The sequence below is a fragment of the Furipterus horrens genome, unplaced genomic scaffold (assembly GCF_987537825.1).
Source record: "Furipterus horrens unplaced genomic scaffold, mFurHor1.1.pri manual_scaffold_3, whole genome shotgun sequence".
NCBI classification, from domain to species: Eukaryota; Metazoa; Chordata; class Mammalia; order Chiroptera; family Furipteridae; genus Furipterus; species Furipterus horrens.
In genome coordinates, this window is record NW_028327173.1 from 143802572 (window position 1) to 143827063 (window position 24492).

Sequence of the window (24492 nt, forward strand, 5' to 3'; positions counted from 1 at the left end):
TATTGGATTTTATCAAAATGAAAAACTCTTGTATATTAAACAGAACCACAAAGAACATGAAAAGGCAAACCATGGACTCGGAAATAGTGTGATAAGGTTGTACAGCAATTGAAACTCTCATTTAATGTTAGTGGGAGTTTAAACTTGTTATAAGCACTTGGAAAAATTATTTGACAGTATCTACTGCAGCTAGAGACTTCCATGTCAGATGACCCAGAACTTAGCTTCTGCATTGATACCTATCACAAATGTGTACCCATGTATACCAAGAGACACATGCAGGAGTGTTCACAGATGCATTACTATCATTAGCAAAAGACTGGAAGCAGTTTAAGGGTTTATCAGCATTATCGTAGATAAATGTAGCATATACTTATACAATGGTATATGAGTATTATGCAGCAATGAAAATGAATTAACTGCACTTAAATTACCTTGAGTGACTCTCACAGACATGTGGTTGAGTGAAAGGAGGCTGACACAGGAAGGCACACACTGTGTGGTTCCATTAATGTAAGGTTTACAGACAGGCAAAGCTAACTTATAGCATTTAGGGATACATATTGGGGTGGTAAAACAATAAAGAAAAGCAAGAAAGCAGTTAACATTAAGATCAGATTCATTTGTGAGAGGGAAGGGCAGTGATCAGAAAGAGTGTTCTACATGTTGACCTAAGTGGTTACATGGTCTTGTGTAATAAAGACATGTTCCAAACAAGTAGGTTAAAACACATGCAATTAAAAAAAAATTGTTTAGAGACACACACAGTACACACACACAAGACATGGAGTGAAAACAAAGAAAGGATATTCACGAGAATGCTGCCAGTGGACATCTGTGGATTTTAGACAGAATATGTACTCTTTTAAAACTAGGAAACTCTTCATTAAATGTTACATAATAATACACTTGCAGAGAGTGTTGTCCTCTATAGAGAAGATTGATTGGGTTTATACCTGTGTTATTCAGAGAAGGATTTAAAGCTGCTTTATATGCAGTAAATAACATTTGAGTAGAAGACACATTTGCAATCACATAGACACTTCACGTAGTGGTTTGATTGTTAACAAAATATACATTAGCTTCAGGGAGAATCATGGAAATTACCCAACAATTTTTAATCCATGACTGTTTCCTATAGTCAGTTGTTCCTTTACCTTTCAACACACTAAAAAAGAACAGCATTTTTGTGTAGTTAAGTGAAGGAAAACTAATTTGATTTTTTGAAAAGGAAATATTGTCTAAGGCCATGGAATCTTATTAACGTACTAGACCTCCTGTGGCTTCAATTTTCTATCAAAACCCCAACAATGCTCTCCTTTCAAGCTTATTTGGGGTGCAATGTAACATATTGGTTCTTGAGCAGGGGTGTCAGTACACTTAACATGCAGGACCGATTTCTGGGAACTGTTAGAAAAGCAAATGAGCATTTGGGTGAAGCCTGGGTTTTAGAATTGTATATGAATTTTGATTTCTATCTCTACTGCCAATACGAGCTTTTTAATCGTGTATTTTACTCAACTTTTCTTCCTTAATTTCTCCATCTTTAAAATAAGGACAATAATATTACCCACCTTAGAGGATTGTTGAGGATAAAATACTGTGCTTCAGTATAGTGCCTGGCACAAAGGAGGTGTTCAAGTAAATCTTGGCTCTTGTTACAGAGTTGTTTTGCATGTGACTTAAGTTTATCAGCAAATTAATTAAGTGCCTGGGATAGCAGCCACTTTTGCCCTATATGTAACGTAAGTATAGTTTTTAAGAATTTTCTTTGATAGTGGATTACTGCTAGGCTTAGTGCTGTCATCTATATGGTCATTAATGGGTATATCTGCTATGATTAGGCATAAATTGTAGTCTGCGTCCTTGATATAAAGTTGGAAATTAGAAAAAAGAAGTGGGGGGTGTTGGGGAGGCGGTGATGACTACATTTTTTTTATTTCCTGAATCTAGTTTAACTATTTTCCCTTTTTTCTTCACAGTAATTTCCCAGATTCTTCCCATTGAACACTATAATTCTTGAAAAAAAAGTAAAGTTAATGATATTGTACCAAGTCTTGCTCTTTTATTGAATTCATTTTGATTTTGAGCGGGGGGGTGGGGCTCTGTATTTCAAATTTGCATGTAGGTGTGTATATGAAGGGCATGGGAGAGTGTGAGGGAGGGTAGATGTATTTCTTTCATAGAAAACCTTCCTTGATGAGTACTCTGAGTCAGTAACCACATAAAACCAATGTTCCTTTGTATTCTTGCACATATTTAGAGAGCTTGTTTGTGCCTTGTAACTGTGAGGTCTGCAAGCCTGATGCTTTGTAGGAGTATCCTGCCTTCTGTGCTTTAATTGGTTTACTTCTCCCTGAGTCCCAGAAATAACACTCGTTTTGCTCACATAATTTTGAGCCCAGTGGAGTGTAGACCTTTATGCTTCCTAGATTCTGTAGCAAAAGGAGCTTGAAGGTTAAATAATGGCATTTACTTCTTTATGGTCATTTTCAGACGTTGGGTACTTGAGAAGAGGAAGGACATAAGATGTGCAGTGTCTTCTTCCCTAAGATTCTACTTGTTTTAAGTCTCCACCTGGGAGCATGAGGACTTGTCCCTCATATGAATGTCGTAACTAAGTGTGTGCTGAGCTCTGCCCTTAGCCTATGCTCTAACCATCCAACCCTCATTTTCTCTAATATCCTTCAGGCTAATCAGTGTCTTAGCTGGATGGGTCTGGGGACATGTTGAGTTAAATGCTATATGGGGAACTCATTTTTTCCCTGTTTATACATACCTGGCATCTGAAGTGTCTTAAATGCAATATTAAATGAGGGTAAATAGTACCCTATCAGTGTTTAAAACCTGTATGGAAAAATACACTAATTTATGATCTCTAGTCCCATCAACTTAGTGACACAGTGACAGAGAGAGGAACAATTTTAAGGAAGCCAAATATAGTAGCTGCCAGTGAAGAAGAGATTTGGAAAGTGTAAAAATGGACAACCCCTTTCATGTATAACTACATCCTATGCATAAGCCATCATAATGGAGCACCCTGTCTCAGAGCCCTCCCTCCAGCAGATCTCCTCCTTACAAGCCACATAGAAACCTGTTTTGTTTTGTTTTTTAAAAAACCACTTCAATCCGTGGTCTCTTGAGCAAGTCAAAAGCGTCCTTCTTCAAGGACCTGGGCTTTTTCCATTTTCTGCCTCGCTGTCCTCAGTGTGTAGGCTTTGTCCTCATGCTTGTTTCTATGACTGCTGCTGCCCCATGCAGCCATTTGTCACATGCCCAGGCAAGATGACATAGCCATTCTAGGGGTCCTCCCCATTGAGGAGGGACTTAAGCTGAGAGGGTGGCATGGGAAAAAACACAAAACTGATTTTTGAAGATGTTTTTAATAATGTATCAAGTACTTATGCAAATTAAGTGACTATATTTTTGAATATGAAAATTTATATGCCAAGTGACAGATAATATGAGGTCTGTCCAGAAGGTATCCAGCCATGTAATATGAAAAAGAGAGACATTTATTGAAGAATATGCAAGAAACATGGTACATAGGACAATGGTGCCTCAGTCTTCTTTGAAGTAGGCACCTTGGGATCTCACATAGTTCTCCCAATCACCACCAGCTGCCCCATTGTTTTTCCTGAACCTCATTGACAATCTGGTATCTCTTCCCTTTCAAAGGTGATTTTAGTTTGGGGAAAAGCCAGAAGTCACAGGGCGCCAAATCTGGACTCTAGCGGTGCTGTGTTACCTGGGTGATTTGATGTTTCGCCAAAATACTCTGCAAGAGACGTGATGCATGAACAGGCACGCTGTTGTGATGAAGCTGTCAATCACCAGTTGCCCATAGCTGTGGCCTTCTGAATCATCCACATAGTTTCCATGGAAGAATGTTCAAGCTTAACACAAAATTTGATGGGAGATTCATTGCTCTACTTACTCACTCATTTTGAATGCAATGGCCACCAGTGCACATGCTCACTCAATGGGTCTACCTCCCCCACTGACTAGTACAGTGAAGTCATCATTGTTCACGCATGCACATTCCAACCCACTCTTCTTGACTGGTAGGTAACATCAATGTCATACAAACCGTTCTTATTATATTAACAATGGTCAGACTTTGTCCAGACAGACCTCGTATGTTCCAAAGCCAATGCCATCTTGAAATATGTGAGATTTTAGGGTATGATTTACTTCACCAGAACGCCCCAAAATATGGGAATACTTGACAGTGTTCTAATTTGAGGGAAGGTTGTATGTGTTTGCTGAAAGTTTCTTCTAAGTCAGTTCCTGTCCACCTCATTTAATTTTTTATTTTGAGGTCATAGTTCCCCATACCCATGACCTTAGGACATTGCAACTACTTAGCAATACTGCTGATTGATTGACTGTGGTATTCAAGGTCAACCTTCTCAGAATGAACACATTGCAAGAAAGAAGCAAATAAGATACACTGGAGTCAATGTCTTAGTTGCACTAAAACTACTTTCTGCTCTTTACATGTGAGGCTTGTTCAGAACCCTCTTCTATAAGCTTAGCACATACAGGAACAGAGACTAGACTGGCAAACTACCTAGTAGAGGTCATTTAGCTCCCTGCCTCTTTGTCTTGTCAGCCAAACCCAAAGCATTTCGGACCTAGGTCTGTCTTTCTGTTGTTACCATGTTAAATAACTCATTTTAGGTCTAGCCATTTTTTACTCCCAGTATAAACTTGAATCTTCTCTCTAATCCTCTTGGCCACTGAGAGAATGAGTTGCTCCATACTTTCTGTCTATGGTTTGAGTTGAATTCTAAGCAGTATAAAGACATTTTCTTGGGTAAAGACATTATCTCATGTGAGCATCTACAATTAAATGTTTTTTATTCACAGTTTAGTTTTCTCCTCTTTAGTCCCTGATTTGAGCATTGCAAACACATTTCTTTGCATCATATTTTTGACACATTGAGACTGAATTTTTGTATACCATTAAGTGGTTAACATAAATACATTTTGGTTTAGAATGAGGAGGGGTCCATTTATTGCACAAAAATGTCTAATGTATTGACTTAGTCAGTGGGTTTAATTTTGCCTTTTCTTTTTTCCAGTAGATTGTTGTCAGCAACCCTATGAGGGTATGCGATTTGCTTGTGAAACTCAGGCAAGCCAGGCATAATAAGAAAATCTTATATATAAATTGGTGCTTTCAAAGGTGGTTTTCATTTTTAAAGGGAAATTGAAAATAGTGGACTATAATGAATTTGTAATTGTATTCACTAATTTCTCAGTACTTTTGAGTTAGAAACCATCCTTTAGTAATTACCATTTTTCCTCAGTAAACATTTATGTACTCTTTTTTTTTTTAGCCTACTTTTTGTAATTTTGCAAGAGTGGAAAGGGGTTAGAAGCCAAATCTATGGTGGAATGCAGAAAATGACAAAAATGAGTCAGTGAATAAAAAAAAAAATACTGTCATTGTTTTTATTTTACACTCCCCAAATTACTGTGATGAGCTTAAGAGGTTTCATTCTTCAATAGAAAAAAAAAATTAATTATTCACAGTGCTATGGTGTTCTTTAAAAGTCAAATTATTAATACTGTAATTTGTTCAGATAGCATTTTGTAGGAAAATATATCAGAGATAATTGTTTTCAAGATACAATCAGGTAGATATAGCTACAGAGGGCAATCAGAAAGAGTAGCAATAGGGCAGTGATTGCTTTTTAGAGATAAAAATATTCGGTTCCATTTTTAAATATTAACAATTGTGAGAGAAAAATTCCCACTTGGAAGAATGTTTTCCAAGTTGTGCCATTCGCAGGTGCTGGCCATTGGAAGGCATCTTAGATGAAGAAGGTGGTCTTTAGGAAAGACTCACTTCAAGGCCCTCCACTTTTTGCTGTGAAAGCTCCTATTTTCAAAGCACACTGGTGTCAGTGGGAATGTTCCAGTGGTTTCCGCGCTACTTCTAGTGAAGACAGAAGCTTTTCCCCTGAATCCGAGGCAGCTACAGAAGAGGATACCTGTCTGCTAAAAAAAAAAAAAAGCAATTTCGGAATGTTTCCAACAAATGCTCTGCTCATTTCCTGTTGTTTGTGGGACTGAACTCTCACATTTGTTAATGGCAATAAACCTTACCTGCTTGTGGTCCCTTTTGACATCATTGCATGCTACAGATATGATTCACAATCATTCTAAAGTTAAAAAAGAATCCAAATCATATGATACTTGGCTTTCAGACCATCCCCATTTTCCCCTTTCCCTTTTTCTCTCTCCTTGACCTAGCAGCAGGAAGCCTTTGTCTGAGGTGTTCATCTGGAACAACTTTTCCACACTTGTTTTCATGTTCTGTTAGATTACAGGGCAGCAGGCCTACCTTTGAAGCTCCTTTCTCTTTTGTTTCTTTGCCGTGCACTCCAGTAATTAACTTTGTCCTTCTTTTATTTGTTCCAGTCAATCGCAGGCCACTCTGCTGAGCATCTTCTCCCAGGAGTACCAGGTTAGAAGTTTTCTCCTTTGTGAGGGTTGACAGGTGCCTAATTGAATGATGAATGTCCCTTTATTTCTTTGTAATTGAACTGCCAGCTCTCTGATTGGGTTGGAGGATGTTCTCCTTTCCACATCAAGCACCGCCTGCGTCTCAGTGGAGGCCTGCCAAGCCTACCCATCCATCTGTCTAATAACATCTAGCCTTTGCTTATTTGGTGGACCTGTAATAAATTATGCTAAACCATTATTATTCTGACAATAATAATTTCCCTGTGTTGCGTGGTTCCATGTGCTAAATGTTTGCTGACTTGCACTGTCAGTGCCGCTTTCCATTGCTGACAGAGATGATGATAAATGACCATTGCTGGAGTGGCAGAAGGCAAGAGAGGCAGAAAATGGAGTCATTTATCATGAGATGACAGATGTCAGTCAAGTGGCAAGTCTCGATGGAATTACTTTTTGTAGTTTTCAAATAAGTTGTTTTTAAGCAATGTTCGTCCTGGTTAAAAATGGCAATTGGATTGTAAAACTAGGGTGCAGGGGACTCACACAGAATTGAATTGAGGGAAAATTAATACAAAGGTTTTCAAGGGAACAAGTTTTTCTTTGCCCTCTGCAACCCTAAGCAAACTTATTTAGATTCAATTGCTCTGACCCTTTTGGCTTTTACATACACACTGTACCTTGTGGTACAGTCTGAAGACATCCCAGCCAAGCAATAGAGATTAAAATGCGCAGGTTCATGGAGTAGAAGGGAAAAAGACTTACCACCACCAAAATCCCTAAACCGTTACTCAGTTTGTCCTATATGTTAGACGTTGGGATGAAGAACTATGTTGTTTTTGTTCTTGAAACTCATCTGTGACACAACATAAAGATCTTTTCTGTTTTGTTTCAGAAACATATTAAAAGAACACATGCCAAACATCACACTTCAGAAGCGATTGAAAGTTATTACCAGAGGTATGACCTGCCTGCCCCACTAGAGGGTATCATAGCACCTATTAATTGTAATAATAATTATGAATAAATTAGGTTACTAAATTAATATTCCATATAACATTCTAAAGCATTTTGTTTTAAGTCTTATTTAAGACTTTACATATGGTTTTGAATGATTTCTCAAATGCTTTGTTTTGTAGATTTAAAGAATATAGTGAGATTGCCTGGATTAAGTGTGTGTATATGTACTATGTAGGCAATCATTACAATATTATGAAATCTCAATCAACTACTGGAAACTATTGTAAGGTCATGTTTTGTATAGAGCCATATGTTCATGTGTATGTATATCTATATGTATATGTGAAAGTTCTCAAACAAATATTCATTTATTTATTTAGATTAGCAAGTTGAAAAATATATTAGAAAATAAGATTGAATTTTGGTGCAGTTGTATTTTTCATCATAGGTATTGGTTTGGCTATTTCAGGGGAAAAAAAACCACATATACCAAGTAAGGACATGAAGACATGTAATAATGTACAACTGTCTCATTTTTAAAAGGGGCTTTTGTTTGAAAAAGAAAATTTTGGGCATTAAATCAACATCATACTGTCTATGGGATATGTAATTCTAGCCTAATTCATTATAAATGGTTTTCAAACTCAGTTCTAAAACAAACAATATTTTAAATAACTCTTTTTAAAAATTTGTATTGCCTTTGTAATATAACTAATTTGTAACGGTAAATAGTAATGATTTCCATTAGAAATTGTTGGTTTCTTAAAGATTTCAAAGGCATATTAGAAAGGAAGACTGTTTGAATATATGTTCTTAAATTATTACACTTAAGATTGACAGATCAACCTTTCCGCGGTGAGAGTGACACTACTAATTTTAGATGGATTTTTAGGCTCGAAAATTTTATGAATGAAATTACTGTATTGATAAAAATACTGATGTCATGCTTTTGTAAGGTCATTTTTAAGAATCGTGAAATTATTGAAGTTTGATTTTTTTAATTATGCATTTTTCTGTATAATCAAAGATACATTCAGATTTCATTAGCAGTATGTTAAAGAAAGAAAGGTAAGCACACATATACATACACACAACTTTTGTGTCTAGGAGAATTCCTCTCTAAACAAGTCTATAAAGTTTGAATTGATTTATTCAAAAGCTGTAATCTCCTTAGTAAAATTAATGTTTAAATTAAAGCCATAACCCAAATCATACACATAAAATTAAGAATGGCTCATGAAGTGCTGTGACGCCAACAACTGCTTTGGCATTCAGACCCTCCAAAGAAACACCGAAAAGTTATTTATGTGTCAAAAATACATTTTTGCTTGTAAAATTATAGCCTTAGACCATCATTAAAAAGTATAGTTCTATGTCCAGATTTTAAAGCCTTATTAACCTAAGTGAAGGAAAATGGAGCATTTACTAGGAATTTGGAGATCCACTATGAGGCCATTGGTCTGCTCTGATGATCATTTTTTCTTGTTGTATAAAGGCTGTTTCAATCGATGATTTCCAGGATCTCCAAGTGCTGCTTTTTAAAATCTTAGTTTCATTAACAAGTGTATTTAATTATTAAAATATGAACATACTTGATTGGATCATCTGTATATTATAGGCCAGAAATAAAAATCTTTCCTTTTTGTATGATTACTAAATGATGAACAATTGAGTGGGTAATGATGAGAATACAGAAATATATTTGTATTCTTTACATTTATTTAAATGTGAGAGTCTCAGTTATTTCGAGGAGACACGAACTTGGAAACAAAAATGTAAAGTTTGGCTGTAATGGACAGACTAATGGGAAAGCAGTCTGACTAGTTTCCTACTTTACCATGCTGCTCCCTGACTTTGTGCCCTGCACTCTGCGCCTGGAGACAGGCTGTGTTGTTACCTCTCAGATGGAGTGACCTTATAGGCCTCTTGGGCCACACGTGCAGGTCGTGTGTCCTTGTATTCTCTAAGGTAAATTGGCCTTGAAACAGACTTTTTATTTTCCAGCTCATTAGAATTAAGGGACATTGTATCATCTCAAAACGTATTTTAGCAACTTGACAATGTTAAGAATTTCTTTATTTTGTTTTATTTTTTTTCGCTTTTATAAAAGCATCACTCACCTATTGTGAAAATGAAGCACATTTGTGATGATTTTAAAAAAGGAATGAATGATAGCTTACAATTGTGTTGCCCAGAGATAACCACTGTGGTATTTTTCATTCTAGTTTTTTGTCAATCCATTTTTATAATGATGAGGTCATACTATATATGCAATTGTGAATCCTGAATTTTATACTTGGAAAAATGTATATGACATACTGCCATTTTGTAGAAAGCTTTTTGTAAACATTTTATTGATTGTATTACTTCATCATATGGAAATATCATAATTTACTGAATTATTCCTCTGTTGAACATACATGTTTTCAATGTTCTAATATTATAAATACTATGATAGACATTTTGAAGCATAAGTCTTTGCATTTTGGATTAGTTTCATAATATTTCTGTATCTATAATTACTGGTGCAAACAATGAGCATTTAAAGATTTTATTATATGTTGCCAAGTTACTGTCTACAAAGCTTGCAATGGTTTCCTAGTAGCAACTTTAGAGAATTCCCGAGTCTCTGCATTCTTGATTACTGGTGCAAACAATGAGCATTTAAAGATTTTATTATATGTTGCCAAGTTACTGTCTACAAAGCTTGCAATGGTTTCCTAGTAGCAACTTTAGAGAATTCCCGAGTCTCTCTGCATTCTTGATAGCATTGAGATGATTTCTATTCAGAATTTGAAATCTATATTTAAAACCATATAACCCACAGTGCAATTTCATCACGGTTATCTGAAACTTCATAGTATCCAAATATCATAAAAAAATGTTTTATCAAGCTTTTGAATTATCAAAGAAATCTCTCCAGTTATTCATGTTGTATATGTATAGTCATAGCTTGAATTTTATTTTGAAAATAATTCTGTTTTTTTTCCCTGCACTAATGAAATTTTAGTTCCAAGTGGGAAACATACTCAATAAAATGTGTGCACACACATTGACACACTCACAAATTGGTCAGATTTGCAAGTCCCCATCAATAGTGAAGTTTAGAGATATTGTCTCACATCTCCTCTCTTCTCCCAAACACACTATCTGTGGGCCAGCTTTATCAGCTTTAGAGAATCAAATCAATTGAATTTCGTTCAGTTGGTAGGTTTTCTAAGTTTTGTCATTATAGTAATCATGAAAATTTTAAAGATCAAATAACTTTGCCTTATACTTAAAATCAGTACATAGTATTGTACTCATTTGCTGATGTGTCTTTCACACTGAAAAAATACGTAAAATGGACCTTCTCTGAAGAAAGGGTGGTTTCACTCACAAGACATACATTTATTAGTCCTCCTGTGGCAAAGCTAGAGGGTGACATTTATGTTCTGTGCAAAGTAGTTTTTATTTGCAAACAGGCATTAGGAAGATAGCCCAGGTCACCTGAATGTAGTGTTCAGGATCACATCCTTATATCCCAATTGTAATTCAAATCTTCTCTAAGGATCTGTTGGGTGAAAATTCAACATTCGTGTAGCCCTACCCCAAGTAGCTTCAAGTTTAGTTGAAGAGAAAGAAACCATGTGAAAAGTCTGTGCTGTAAGTTTACATAGGATGCTTTGAGGATACAGAGAAGGGTAAGATTAGGAACATCTGATTATGTCCTTACTGAATATTTTCTGTGACCAGCATGCCTCTGATTGCATAGCTAAAAATATGAAAAAAGCCCATCTGTCACTTTATGTGGGGGGTTGAAAGGACAAATACAACTTCAACTTAATTTTAACTTCTTTTCCCTAGCACTTGTAAAGTGTTATAAGATACATTTGGGGAAAAGAGTGGGAAACAAATACATTCAGAAGCAGGTCTACACTTTTCAACATATGAAGGCACCACCATTGATTTTGGTTGATCAGGATTCCATTTCAGAACTTCTCTGCTTGCCAGATGGGTTTGGTTTTTCTACGTGACCAACTGGGAAGCTTTATGGAGCTCTTAATTAGGAGTTTCCACTTATGAACATATTTCATTATTATATAGACTGTTTAGACAGAGTGAGTTACTCTTATTTTTTGACCATCTCCCGTTACTCTAAACTTGATAGAAATGTTCCATTGATCATTACCAGGATAATGATTGATGCAGTGTTTACATGAAACCACGTAATTTGGACTCGACAACAATTCTGTAGTAGAGGCAGTGGTCTGGGGTCCAGCTTCTCTCTTGTTAGTTTCAGTCAGCTGTCACAAGCTCTGCTCTGGTCCCACTAGAGCCTTTGCTGGTCCTCGGACACTGCAGCACATTCCCTACAATTGCGCATGGTGCTTTTCCTCCCATGGCTTGTCCCCTTCCTTCTTACAGGTCTCTTCTCAGTGTCACCTCCTTAGAGATGGGCTTCCTGACCAACCCATCTCAGTTTACATTTTATCGTAGTGTTTATCATTGTATTGTGTGTTTATTTCTCTGTCTTTTCGCTGTCTGCTTCTCCATTGGAATATAATCACTGTGATGGGAGGAGCCATGGAAGTTTTGTGCTCTGCTGTTGCTTCAGAACCTGGAATAAGGCCCAACACATAGTTAGCGCTCAAAAATATGTGTGGAATAAATGAATGTTGAGTAGAAAGTTGTAAAGATAGCCTAATATCAGTACAGGCTTAGCCCCTCTGACCCAGAACCTGAACCCTTAATGAATGTGCGTTTTGGGTTGTTACCCACACATGAGGAGATGGTCTTATTTGGCCGAGCTGATTGGTCATTCCTTCGGCAGGCCTATCAGTACAATGGGAATGTTGTAAGTTGATGCGAGGTTCCTAGCTGACCTATTTCCCAGGGATCTTTCTCTAAACCACACTTGGCTTTTTTTTCTCCTCCTTGCTTCTGAAAGGACTTATTTCTCAGTTAGATCCTTAAACAATTTATTCAAGAAAGACCCCAGTATATGGAAAATGGACTTTTTAGAATTATTTTGAAGTTGCAATGATCCTGAGACTCTCTCTACCTTGAATAATATGCTTTTGTTCCACTTAGCTTATAGGAAAATTGTATGTCTTTATAAGCATACTTGTGAAATAATATAATTTAATATCTGCTTCTAGCACTTTTTGTAATACCTCATCTGACTTTGATTTTTACTATCAAACCAATATTGTTATTCACTCAAACAGTATACCATAGAGAAAATGTCCATATTTAATTGTATTTTCTTGTCCAATATGACTTTAAAATAATTCATGAAAAAATACATGTATAATATAATCATTTATTAAGGAAAAACTGTATATGTGTAATATAATCACCTATTATAAGCCAAGAACTCTGCTAGGCTTAATAAATTGAATAAAATACAATTCCTCTACTCTCATGGGGCTTCTAGCCTTATAGTGAGGGATGGGTTGAGGTAGACAAGTAACCAGGCAGACACAATAAGCTGTGTTAAGTCACGGGAGGTGTACAAGGTGCTCCTCGGTTGTACATGAGGGACACTTAACTTACTTCTGGTTTGTGGTGGATTGAAGTGGGTGACATGTAAGCAGAATCATGAGTTCTACAGGTGAAGGTTGGAGAAGGGAACAATCACTAGAAATGAAAGTGATCAAATAGAATAGGTAGGAACCAGATTTTGAAGAACCATGCAAGAGCTTGCTAAGTGGTCACAATTTAATTTTGAGATTAATGTGGGGCCTTTGAAGTGTTTTAAGGAGGAGAATGATGCGTTCAAATTTTTGCTTTAAAACAAGCACTTTAGCTTTTATGTGTGGGATGGATTTGGGAAGTATTTTTCTTTTTAGTGAAGTTAGAGGATGAGGAGGGCTGGAAGTTATGGCAGAAGTGCAGAGCAGGTAAGATGATGGCTTGTGTTGCCTATTAAAGGAGTACTGACCCACTGATGACAGGTCTGTCCTATGTTTTTCTTAGTAAGGTGTCAACCAGTTCTATGAAACAAAAGTAAATAGAAAGACGATATGAATTCGTGGATGCTTTTTCCAGGTGAACTTATTTCCTTCCCATGAGATGGTTGTGATATGGATAAAGCCAGGATATTAGGGAAAGTTCTTTTCAAAATCACCTCTGTGTTCACTTTGCATGTTGGGAAATGAAAACAGGGGAGACCAATATGCTCACACCTCCTGCCCCCAACTGCTGTTACTATTCAGTGGTTTGGAGGTAAGTTGTTTTGCTATCCCTTTCCCTTCAAAGCTTTCCTGTGACAGTAGCATGCTTTAGAGTTGAGCCTGGCATTTGCCCAGGAGAAGCGTGTATACACAGGGGATGCTGACAAGTCTATGCTGGCCTTTTCTTGTCACAGCATTACCACCTGGCTTTGTCTTACCTAGGTACCTGAATGGAGTGGGGGAAAATGGAGCTGCCCCAGTGCTCCTGGAGCTGGCCAATGAGGTAATGTTATTATTATAATTATATTTAAACCTGCATAAAACCTAAGGGTCCTATCTAGAGTAGCTTTGCTCAGAATTATAATTAACTTTTAAACAAAAAGATTTTGAGGTGCATTAGACATTTAAATTGCTCTCTAGTCTGTTTGTACTTATAATCATTGGACAAAGAACTTCATTTGTTAATAAATCAGTTAATATAATTAGTCTGCTTCTTTTGAGGCAAACGGATAAACAACTTCTTGGTTTCTTATTTTGCGGGAAATTTCAACCAAACAGCTCACAACTTGCTCTTCTGTGGATGTGTTGTCTTAATTTGCTGTGAGAAATACCTGTGTCAAGTAAAGAGATGAAAATCTATGCTAACTGTTATAACAGTGAAGAGAGAAATTGTATACTTAAAGATGTAACGTTTACTTGATTCATTTTTTGTTAGCAAACATTTATTATAATAAAAGATATATGCCTGTAGAAAAGTCTCTTTATATGAAGAAGCATACTGTTCCTATTAACACCAAGTATAAAGTGATTTATTGAACTTATTTGTTAACTCTGATCTGCTTCTGTTTAGGGAAACAAATAATAGTTTTACATTTGAAAAAGAAAGCCCTAAAGATTTCCTGGGAATGAAGAAGCTGTAAAAAGTTCATAATAGTTGCAGAGAGCATACTGAAAAAATAAAATATTTAATTCGTAAACTTTAAAATATTTATCCACTGTAATAAGAGCAATACAATATTTAGTCTGACTTGGAACTGCTTATGCAAACCTCATAGGGATGAAATGAAATGTACCCTGTTTTCGTGTTGCATTATAATGGAAAACATAGAAGCAAGGCAGAAAATGTGTGTTTGCATTAAAGATGACTCGGTACTGTGAGCATTAAGTGTTGCAGTAGCAGCAAGTTCTACATGTTACATTTGCAAGGAAGGATGGCTTCTCTCACAGCTTCTGTCTCCTGAACACCACTACAGTCAGCAAGTGAGCAATTACCTATCAGTTACTGAAAGGTTTTAATAGTGTAGGCAATGTCTACACCGTCTGATAGGATAGTTAACATACAGAATGCATCTCTCTTCTTCTCCTAGCAAAACATGTATTTTATTCATTGTTTTTTTTCTATTTCTAGAGCAAGGTGGTTTTTAAATGTCTCCAGACTTGTTTGTTGTGAGTCAGTTCTGTTAGCAATGGGAGGTATTTCACAACGAGGATATAGTGATTGTCCTTTATGAACAAGAAGAGTGAACTAACAGCATTCTAGATACAGCATCTAGAAAGAATGTGATACAAATATGGCACTCATTTTTATAGATGATACTGATGGCGTAAATTCTGTATAGTAGTAGTTTATATTCATTTGAATTTTTAATGGATATTTCTGATGAGCTTAGCTTATTTGGCTGACCTCAACTTCCATCTTCTGATAATATGGAAAATTTTAATCCAATAACTTATTTTTCTATGATAATCCTGTTATTTACTGTGAATATATAGCAACATTTAACCAAATAGAAGAAATAGTTATTTAAAGATTTTTTCCCTCCTTTTTGGCTGCAAATTAGTACACAGCTAATTATACTCTGATTGCTAATGCATTAAGGAAATTTGGGAATGACTGGTACCAGGTTATGGCTTCTAAACAACCAAGCTGCCATTTTTATATGATAGTTAATACTTAAATGACATATGCTTGCATCTAGTAAGAACTGATGTGATTGTAATTCTTTATGATCAGTATGTATTTAATCAGTGGAAACTGTAAAAATTGATGAGAAATATGTAACATTGGTATTTTACAGTGTGCAGCAGCTCTCTTTAACAACAGCACTGTAATATTGTTGATTTGGGAGTAGGGACTATATGTGGTCATCATCGATTTTATAAATGTCTTGATGCCAATTTTCCTATTTCAAGGCTAAAATGAACATTTTAGGAAATCTCACTTTGTTAGTAATACTAAGATCAGTCATTCTGTTCTCTCCACACAAATATTTTCAAGTGAGATTTGAAGCACTATGAATTTTACTTACATGCTAAATTCTGACGTAAAGCATGATGGCCCTATTTCAGAGAAAGATGGACATATGATTAATATGAAAATTAGGGAGATGCAAGTACCTGAACTAATAAGGTAGTCCTTATTCAGGCTGGACTACCTTCAGTAATTTCACCATTTTTCATGTGTCAGCTCTGATGTGGGTTACTAGGAATAAGCAGCTTCGTGGAAAGCATTTCTTTCTACTTGGGGAATTTAAGGGCATCCAAGTACATACATATTTGAAAAAAAATGTTCACACAAATGAAGCCAGCCTTTTTGTCTAGTTACTAAATCAAGAAAAAATTTTGGTATGAATACAGGACCTGAAAACCTGTCAAGAAAAATTCCTGGTGATAATATATGAGGAACATTTGCTATCTTATACCTAAGATAAAGACTTGTTTTAGGGGAGCATTATTGCTCTTGGAAAACACACACCAGTTTTCTGATGAAATTAAATCAATGGTTAATAATAAAAGATCTGAGAATCAAAAAGAAGTAAATACATTTCCAAAAGAGTATATGCATTTTTAGTTAATTAAAATGACTTTTAGACTGTGTGTTCCCTGTTTTATGTTTGATCCTTTATATTAAAAAGGATTCTGTTGAACTAAATTGATTAAATAATGTTTTTGATAAGCCTAAAGACAGAGATGTTATAGTACAGGTACTGTTATTTTTTATTTGATTATTAATATTTATGCAGTATAGCTATTTTTTCCATTAAACAAGATATTTTATACACAGAGAGCTTATACCAAAATTTTAGTTAAATCTTTAAAGATAAACTCAAATCAGTAAATTCATATTTTTAATGGCTAAGCACATAATTCAGTTTCTGAAAACAGTTACTAACAAAAGGGGTTTTTATTTGAAATTGTATTTAAACAATGCAAATATAGACAAGTTGGAAAGGAAGAAGAATGGCTAGAATAAAAATAGTGCTGGCCTACCAGTGGCAAAAATTGAGGAGAGGCGAGAAAGCCCACTTCACTGTTTTAGGTGAATACTATTTCCAAGTTGTTCCACCCTTTTTGCTGCAATGTTACATTTAATAAATTTGACCTGTTTATTCTTTTCAACAGCACAGATCATACCTGTTATAATTTTATTATGATGGAAGCCACCAAGAGTGGGAAAAATTTTAATGAGTGATGCTTGCTATGGTTGATTAAAATTGACTTAATCTTCAGTGTTGACAAAATATTGGAATATCAACTGCTTGCAGAACTTGACAGTTTTAATTTTCTATTTCTGCTTTGTTAAAGGTGGACTACTCACCCTCATTAATGGCTCGGATTATACTGGAGAGGTTTCTACAAGAACACGAGGAAACTCCACGTGAGTTACCTTTTTTCTTTTTTTTAATGGCACTCTTTTACTCCCTTCCCCCAACTTAAAAATAATTTACACAGCATTTCAAGTCACTTAATGAGAGCCAGATTCCAAAACAGCTATCATGAACAGTTAATGACAATTGAATGCAATATAAAGGACCACCCACAACTTAAATACTCTTCAAAATAATGCTTTATTCTTTGTCTAAATTCTACATTCACTTCATCATTCAGCAAAAGACAATGTGTATCAAACTCAAAAATTGATTCATCTTTCATATATAGAACAAGATACATCATTAAAAAAACTACTGTCAGGAAGTGATTGTAAAAGAAACATTCATCCTTTTTTATTTTAATTCAGCAAGACTGGAGAAATACTACTTCCAATGCAAAAGTGAATTTCACTGGTCTTCGTACAAGAAAATAAAAAATAAAAATAAAAAAGGAAAGAATAGAGCTACCAGGAGGAGGTTCAAGCCTAAATTAATTTGCCACTGAAAAAATACATTTTGTTATTTTCTCTGTGTCAACTGCATGATTAAAACCGGCTGTTAAGTGAGCTCTGGGGATGTGCTCGTAAAAGATTTATGAGTAATATTCAATGTGATATTCAAAGTGAGTCATGAATATCAGGATAATTGCTCTCAGTGCTGGCTCTTTTACTAGGCAGGAGTTTGTCAACTGCCCCATAAATATTTGCCTAGTCTCATGTAAAAAAGACAGTTTCATCTTCTGCATTTTTATTACCTAGTGTAATGTTTACCTTTGGAGCTTAGCTGTGGTAGAATAGGTAAAAAGCTTTGGAATATGCTTTATGCATATAATCTTCCCTCTTTGAAAGTGGAAGATAATACCTACTAAAATATCATTCAGTAGTACATGTTGGAGTTTTATTTTTTTATTTTTTGTCAGGGATTTCTCCTTTGATTTTCTTTGAATCTGCAGTTATCAGTGACTGGTGGCCCAGTTACCTTACGGAGGTTTCATTTGAATGAATTAAGTACTTCCCCTAAAAATTCAATATCATTTCAATAGATGTAGCCTCTAAAGTAACCGGCAGTGATGCTTCATGAGCAAATCACATGATGTCAGAATGGTATGGTTTCGATTTAATCAAGAAAGAGATTAAAGTGGATGTGTGTTATTTTCAACTTCACCGCAGCACCACCATTTGTCAAAGTCAACCTTCTGATTGCTTTGGACCTACTGCTATCCAGGTCTTGTCAAAATAGTAGTCAGCACAGTTTGAAGCAGGTAGACTAGCCTATATAAAGCAGTATCAAACACAGTAAAACAGAATTCATTGACTTGTGAATTATGAAGTTAATAGGTTGCTCATAAATTTTGTAGCCATTAATTTATCTTTATAACACTGGCACATCTTCGGTACATTTTTCTTTTTATTTTGTACCATTTTATACAGTAGAGATAAATAGTACTGAATATAATTTTGATGTGTACTGTATATCAGCATTCCTATCATTCCAATGCTAGGATTAAATGTCTTGCATGAATACACTGGAGAAGGACATGAGAATATTTAGAAACACATCAAGGAAAGGGTATTTCAAGAATGTGGCTTCTTGGAAAGGAGGCAAATGTAAATGTTGTATGCTTGAATTACACTATGATTATGTATAATCAAATAAGTGTATTTTGAGGTTTTTTCTTTTATTATTGGTTGAGTTAATGGCTGGTTTACTGTGAGTTGTTATAGAGTCAGATTTCTTTTTTATTTAAGTAAAATCATGACAGATATTTGATGATATTTTTAATCCTCATACTAGGCTATTGTGAAGCCACCTTTTTAACTCCATACTTGCCAGTAGGCTGATTGCCAGTCAAAAAAAAAAGCGATTGAAATGTTCTTCTGGACAGAAAATTACTATTTAAATCTTTTTATGCTTACATGACAAATCATTTCTGAGGTTTACTGTTTTTTAAAAGGTAACAGAAAATGTTAAAATTACAGCCAGATTACAGAATTTATTCAATTTACTGATGATGCTTTGTTGTTTTCCTTTCTTTGTCTTTCTCATCTCCCCTCCCCCTTGCTTTCTTCCTCTTTTATTTTTTTTTTTCCCTTAAAGAACTTTAAGATACTGTGGCTTATATTCTGACACTTTCTTCCCCTTCACAGCAGCGACCTAGTTGGCCTTTGGCAATGAAATTCAGTGCACATGGCTCCACAGTCAAATCATCAAATTTCCCTGTGTGTATATTAGAGTTTTGTAATGTGTTTCCATTATGAAACAATGCGGGGATAATTGTCTTTGGTAGCAATTAGCTAACAGGTTTGTTCAGTGCTATTGGCAGAGGCATCCATCATCCCCCTCCCTGACCACACTTTTTGTCTAGTGTGGACTGTGGAGATCAATAGAATTCTATATAGGGGAAATCACCTCAGCTTTAATGAGCTGCAAGTCTCAGTCAGTCTTGGTTTGTATTTTTAATTTTTTTCCTTTTAAAATTAGAAATTGGGGGAAAATCCGATTCCTTTGGGAGTGGAAAGTACTATGTATGTACTATTGCTTTCAGTAGATCAATACTTGGTTTTAAATTGTTTTTCATTCTATAAAAATGTATAGCTAATAGCTTGGGACACATAAGCCATGTGATTTCAGTAACATACTTTAATAATATCTAAACTTATGGAATACTGTTGGGGTTTTTTTGTGGGATAATTTTTAGAGTACAATATCTATATTCTGCAGTGTCTCAGTAGTTAAAAAAAAAAACTTGAGTGGTACTCGGATAACAAATTTTTGTTGTACTGACTTTGTTATTGTCCCTGGTTAATGTCTTAAGGTCTTTCAGAATACTTTTATGTTGTACTGTCGCTTCCCCTCCTAACAGAACCAACAGAGAGGTATTATAGAGGCTCAGTTCCAGAGAGGATAAGTTACTTGACCATGGTCCTATTACGTCTATTCAAAAGCAATGAACTCTTTTTCTGCCTCCCAAATTAGACAGTGTACTCAAGTTTACTATTATTGCGCCATTTTATTTTCCTCAGGAAATCTGAATGGAATCTGAAGGTGGGTTTTTCTGAGGTAGAACGTTTTAGTTAGCATTTCTATGGATACTATGGCCTCAGAATAACTCAGTGAAATAAGTGACACAGAGGAGGCCATAAAGGTTAGACAACTGAGACTTGAAGAAGTTGTAAGTGGAAATGGTAGTAAAGGACGTGGTGGTGAATGGCAGGGCTTTAAGTCAAGATTTCCAGCTCCTCATCAAGCTCCTTTTTTTGCATTACAGTTAATAAAGTACCAGTTAGTATAATTGTTGGAGTAATGCTGTCAGAATAGGGTCACAGGTTTTCATGTCACATTACAGACCTGCGCAAAACAGGAGATGAAGTTATCTTTTTACTGTCATGTCATCATTTCAAGTGATTGAGCCACACCCTACTCAACAGCCTTCCTTCCTTGTATAGGATATTACCAACAGCATGTTGATTAGTAATGAGCAATAGGTAGATAGTATTTGGATCTATTTTCTTAAAGAGAAAATCCTTATTTTTTGAACAAACCTTTTAAGTATCAAAATACATTTCTTCCTGTTTTATATCATGTTTTCTAATTATGCCAACAGACAGTATAGTTGGAAATTGATGACCAGTTACAGACTACTGAATTGTTAAGGAAGCCTGAATTTTAATTCTATGTTTATAATCTACCCCTGTGATCTCACCTTCCCATCTTAACTTTTGCAAGAATACTAGAGATTTTGTTGTTCTTGTTCTTCAGTGCACCCCAATTTTAGCACACACCCCACTTCCTGTTAAGTCAAGTGTTAAATGTGTGAGTGAGTGAATGAAGAAATGAGTGCCACACTAAGAACTGTGACTTTCTACTAAGAATCGAAATGTTTACAGTTCTTTCACGGAAATCAATCATCTCTAACTTGTAAGAGCTCTTATTAATAGAGAAGCTAGTATTATAATAAAATTATCAATTAAGCATATTAATTGTCCTTGAGTCTGAATGTGAGACAGATTAAAATTTCTAAAGAACTCATTAGGAAAATGCCTCCATCCACATTAAAAAGTGATGGTTTTGTTTATTTCCTAAAGATTTTATACAGCTTTTCTTTTCTTTCTTCCATAGAGCAGTATACTCTGCCCAGCTTTGGAATAGCCCTGTTAATACTAATATTCTTTTAAAATGAACAGTACAGCTGAATGGAATTTTCAGTGAAGATGAATGTTTTGTAGACCAGTTTACTTTTATTTTCTTAAGAGGATGTCCTCTTCTATTCAACATGTGTGTAATTCCCCTTCCCCCCAAGTGGTAGTATGTTTTAGCCAATGGAATTACACATTTTTGTTCTTACTTCTTAAATGATCTTAATTTTAGTTTTGAAACAAATTGGTTTTGAGCTTTTGGCAGTGTGCTAGACCATCAGTACACAGTACAGTCACCTTTAAAACTCTAGGTTTCAGTGGGAAAGCATCCAGTAGGTGTTTGAATCTGATTAGACTTTGAGTAGTCCCTTACTAACAATGCCAGATTATTGATTTCTTGGGAATTCATGTCCTTTATTCTTCTACAGTTTGTCAAGAGCTATTGGAGTTGCTGACTGTATCCTGAGCACTAAATTAGGTATTGCAATAGAAGGAAAGAGGAGTAAAACTCAGAGCCTTTCCATCAAAGATCTCACAGCTTAGTAGTAGAAGTGTGGACATAATAGTAATTGTCTTTCTATATGTATTTTTAGAGGTAGACACATGCTGGAAGAAGTCAATGGAAAGATGCATTTTGGTTAGTAGGATTAGTGGAGGCTTCATGGACTGGGGGAGTGGGGCTGCAGGGGAAGACAATTTAAGGCAGATCTGTATGAACCAAGGAAGGAAAATGGAAAAGTATGAGGTCCGCTTAAGAACAGCCTAGAGTTGCTAACGAAAAGTTTTTGTACAATCATGATGGAAATGAAAGTTAGCCAGATTCAGTTAAGAACATATGATAGAAAATAAAACATATGATAGAAGATACCAAATTCCAGACCTATGAGCTTATATTTAAATTAGCAGGCAATGGTAAGCCATTGTTGGTTCTAAATAGCAGAGCTTTTCAACAACACAGATGTGAAGGATATCATTTACCTGTGGGTAAGGAACCAGGATTCTGTATAATTGCTAGCACTTTTCTGTAACTCCACCCTTTCTTTTCCTCTCGAGAGAGCATATGTTGGAAAACAATCGAAGATAAGTAATATTATATTAAAGAAACAGATAAGTCAGTTTTCATTTATGTAAAAAAAAAAGTTCTTACAAATTTACTTAGTGTTAGTTATAAATAATTTGCAATACACTGTAATGGATCACGATGTTGTGACAGCAGTTAAGAACCAAGGTTGAGGATAATATTGCAATACTATGTAGAATGGATTGAAGTGAGGGATGTAGTGAGAAAGAACAATTAATAAGCTATCACATTATTCTTAGAAAGTTTAAAACAGGTCTGAACATTTGCAGTGGAAGTGAAAGAGGAAATAAAGTCTATAGGACATATCAATTTACTGGATATTAGTGATGAGGAAGTAAATGGATGAATTTGAAATTTCAGACTGGAGCATCTCCTACTAATCTAAATAAGAGTTGATTTGATTTGAGGAAGAAAAAAAATGAATTCAGTTTGTGCTAATAAATTGAGGTTCCAGAGTGCTCCTGCAAAGTTGGAAATTTGGGGCTCCATCTCAGGAGCATAGTGTAGATTTGAGTCATTTATAAATGAAATGTTCTTTCCAAGACACTTTGAATGGGAGGCTCACTTGATTCTTAATTATTCAAGAAATTATTTAACAGTTAAAATTATTAATGCTTGAATTTACATTTGCATGGTCCCCTAAATTTTTTCTGCCTCCTAAATGGTGGTAAAGTGAATGTAAGGAATCAATGCACATTTCCAGGGGTAAGTGCCTCATTGAGAGGAAGCAAATGAATAGAGCTTCTCTAGCGTAATGTAAAAGGGAATGTTTCCAACTCTTTGGAAACCTGTAGTTTATTGATTGGACATTATTTAATTGCAAATATTTCCTTATATATTGCACACAGTACCTTTCAACCTTTTATATAGTTTTAAAATACTTTAAAAGTCTTAATTAAAACACTCTTCAAGTTTCAACACCATACGATGTTTCCCATGTCTTGAAAGCACTATTGTAGCCTGTCTGTCTTTTGAAGCCTGCTGGTTTAGACAATTCAGGTAAATTCCAGGGGTAGAAATCTGCACTTATTTTGGACCCTAAGCTTTTGTTGCTAAAAATTGTATCTATGGGTAGGCATTTTCCTGTATCTATTTATAGACTTGCTTTTTACAACTGATGGAATGAGAAAATGACTTATTTTTACTAGTGTGAAGGAGTATAGAAGCACATTCATTGCATGATAAATATTAATGATAATGATTATACTGAAAGCTTTGTCATTCAAGAAGCTCAGAATTGGAAATTAGATTCCAACTATGCTTTATATACAGTGCAGTCAGTGGCATTTAATGAACTCTATTATCCATGATCATGGGTACAAGCAGAAGATCGTTACTTGAAATTTAAAAATAATCTACCTTGGCTATTTATGTCGATAACTTACTGAACTTCTAAATCCTGTTAACTCCAGAAAACTTTTACTGATTTATGTTCCTCCCCTTATATTTTTCTCAACGACTTGTGAGGAAAATTTTATGATGTAAAAAGCAAATTGATCAGTGAACAGGTTGTTAGGGGTACAGGGAGAAGACGGTGAGAAGGCAGTTGGGGAAGGACCAAAGGGATTACAGGATTGATTCACATGGTTCATTTTCTTGAGATCTTCACTTACCTCCACCTGAGACCTGGAGCTAAGGCTTGCTTCATGGGCTGGGGGGAGTGTGGTTTCAGGGGAAGACAACTTAAGACAGAACTGTATGAACTGAAGAAGGAAAATGGAAAAGTATGAGGTCCACTTAAGAACAGTCTAGAGTCGCTACCTGAAAATTTTTTTACCGTCATGATTGGAATTCAAGTTAGCCAGATTCAGTTAAGATCATGTGATAGGTGATAATGAATTCCAGACTTGGACATTTAATACTCAGAACAACTTTATGAGACAAGTAGTATTAATATCCCCATTTACAGATGAGGAAACCAAGGCACAAAGATCTAAAGTGACTTGCCCCAGATCCAACAGTAAGTAGCCACAATATGATTCCAGAGCCCATGCTCTTAACAGTCATGCCAAGCTGCCTCCCTATGAAGAAGAGTA

General features: G+C 35.4%; 1 protein-coding gene across 2 annotated transcripts in view; it reads left to right on the forward strand.

Moving 5' to 3' along the window:
- The window catches only part of CDIN1 (CDAN1 interacting nuclease 1), a 204356-nt gene that overhangs the window by 39187 nt on the left and 140677 nt on the right, over window positions 1–24492 (forward strand). For both annotated transcript variants that reach the window (XM_090271950.1, XM_090271949.1), the window contains exons 2-5: window positions 6433–6478; window positions 7367–7431; window positions 13812–13872; window positions 17175–17247. In XM_090271950.1, the coding sequence (XP_090128076.1) occupies window positions 17196–17247 (52 nt within the window). In that variant the 5' untranslated portion in view covers window positions 6433–6478; window positions 7367–7431; window positions 13812–13872; window positions 17175–17195. The remainder of the gene's footprint in view (window positions 1–6432; window positions 6479–7366; window positions 7432–13811; window positions 13873–17174; window positions 17248–24492) is intronic.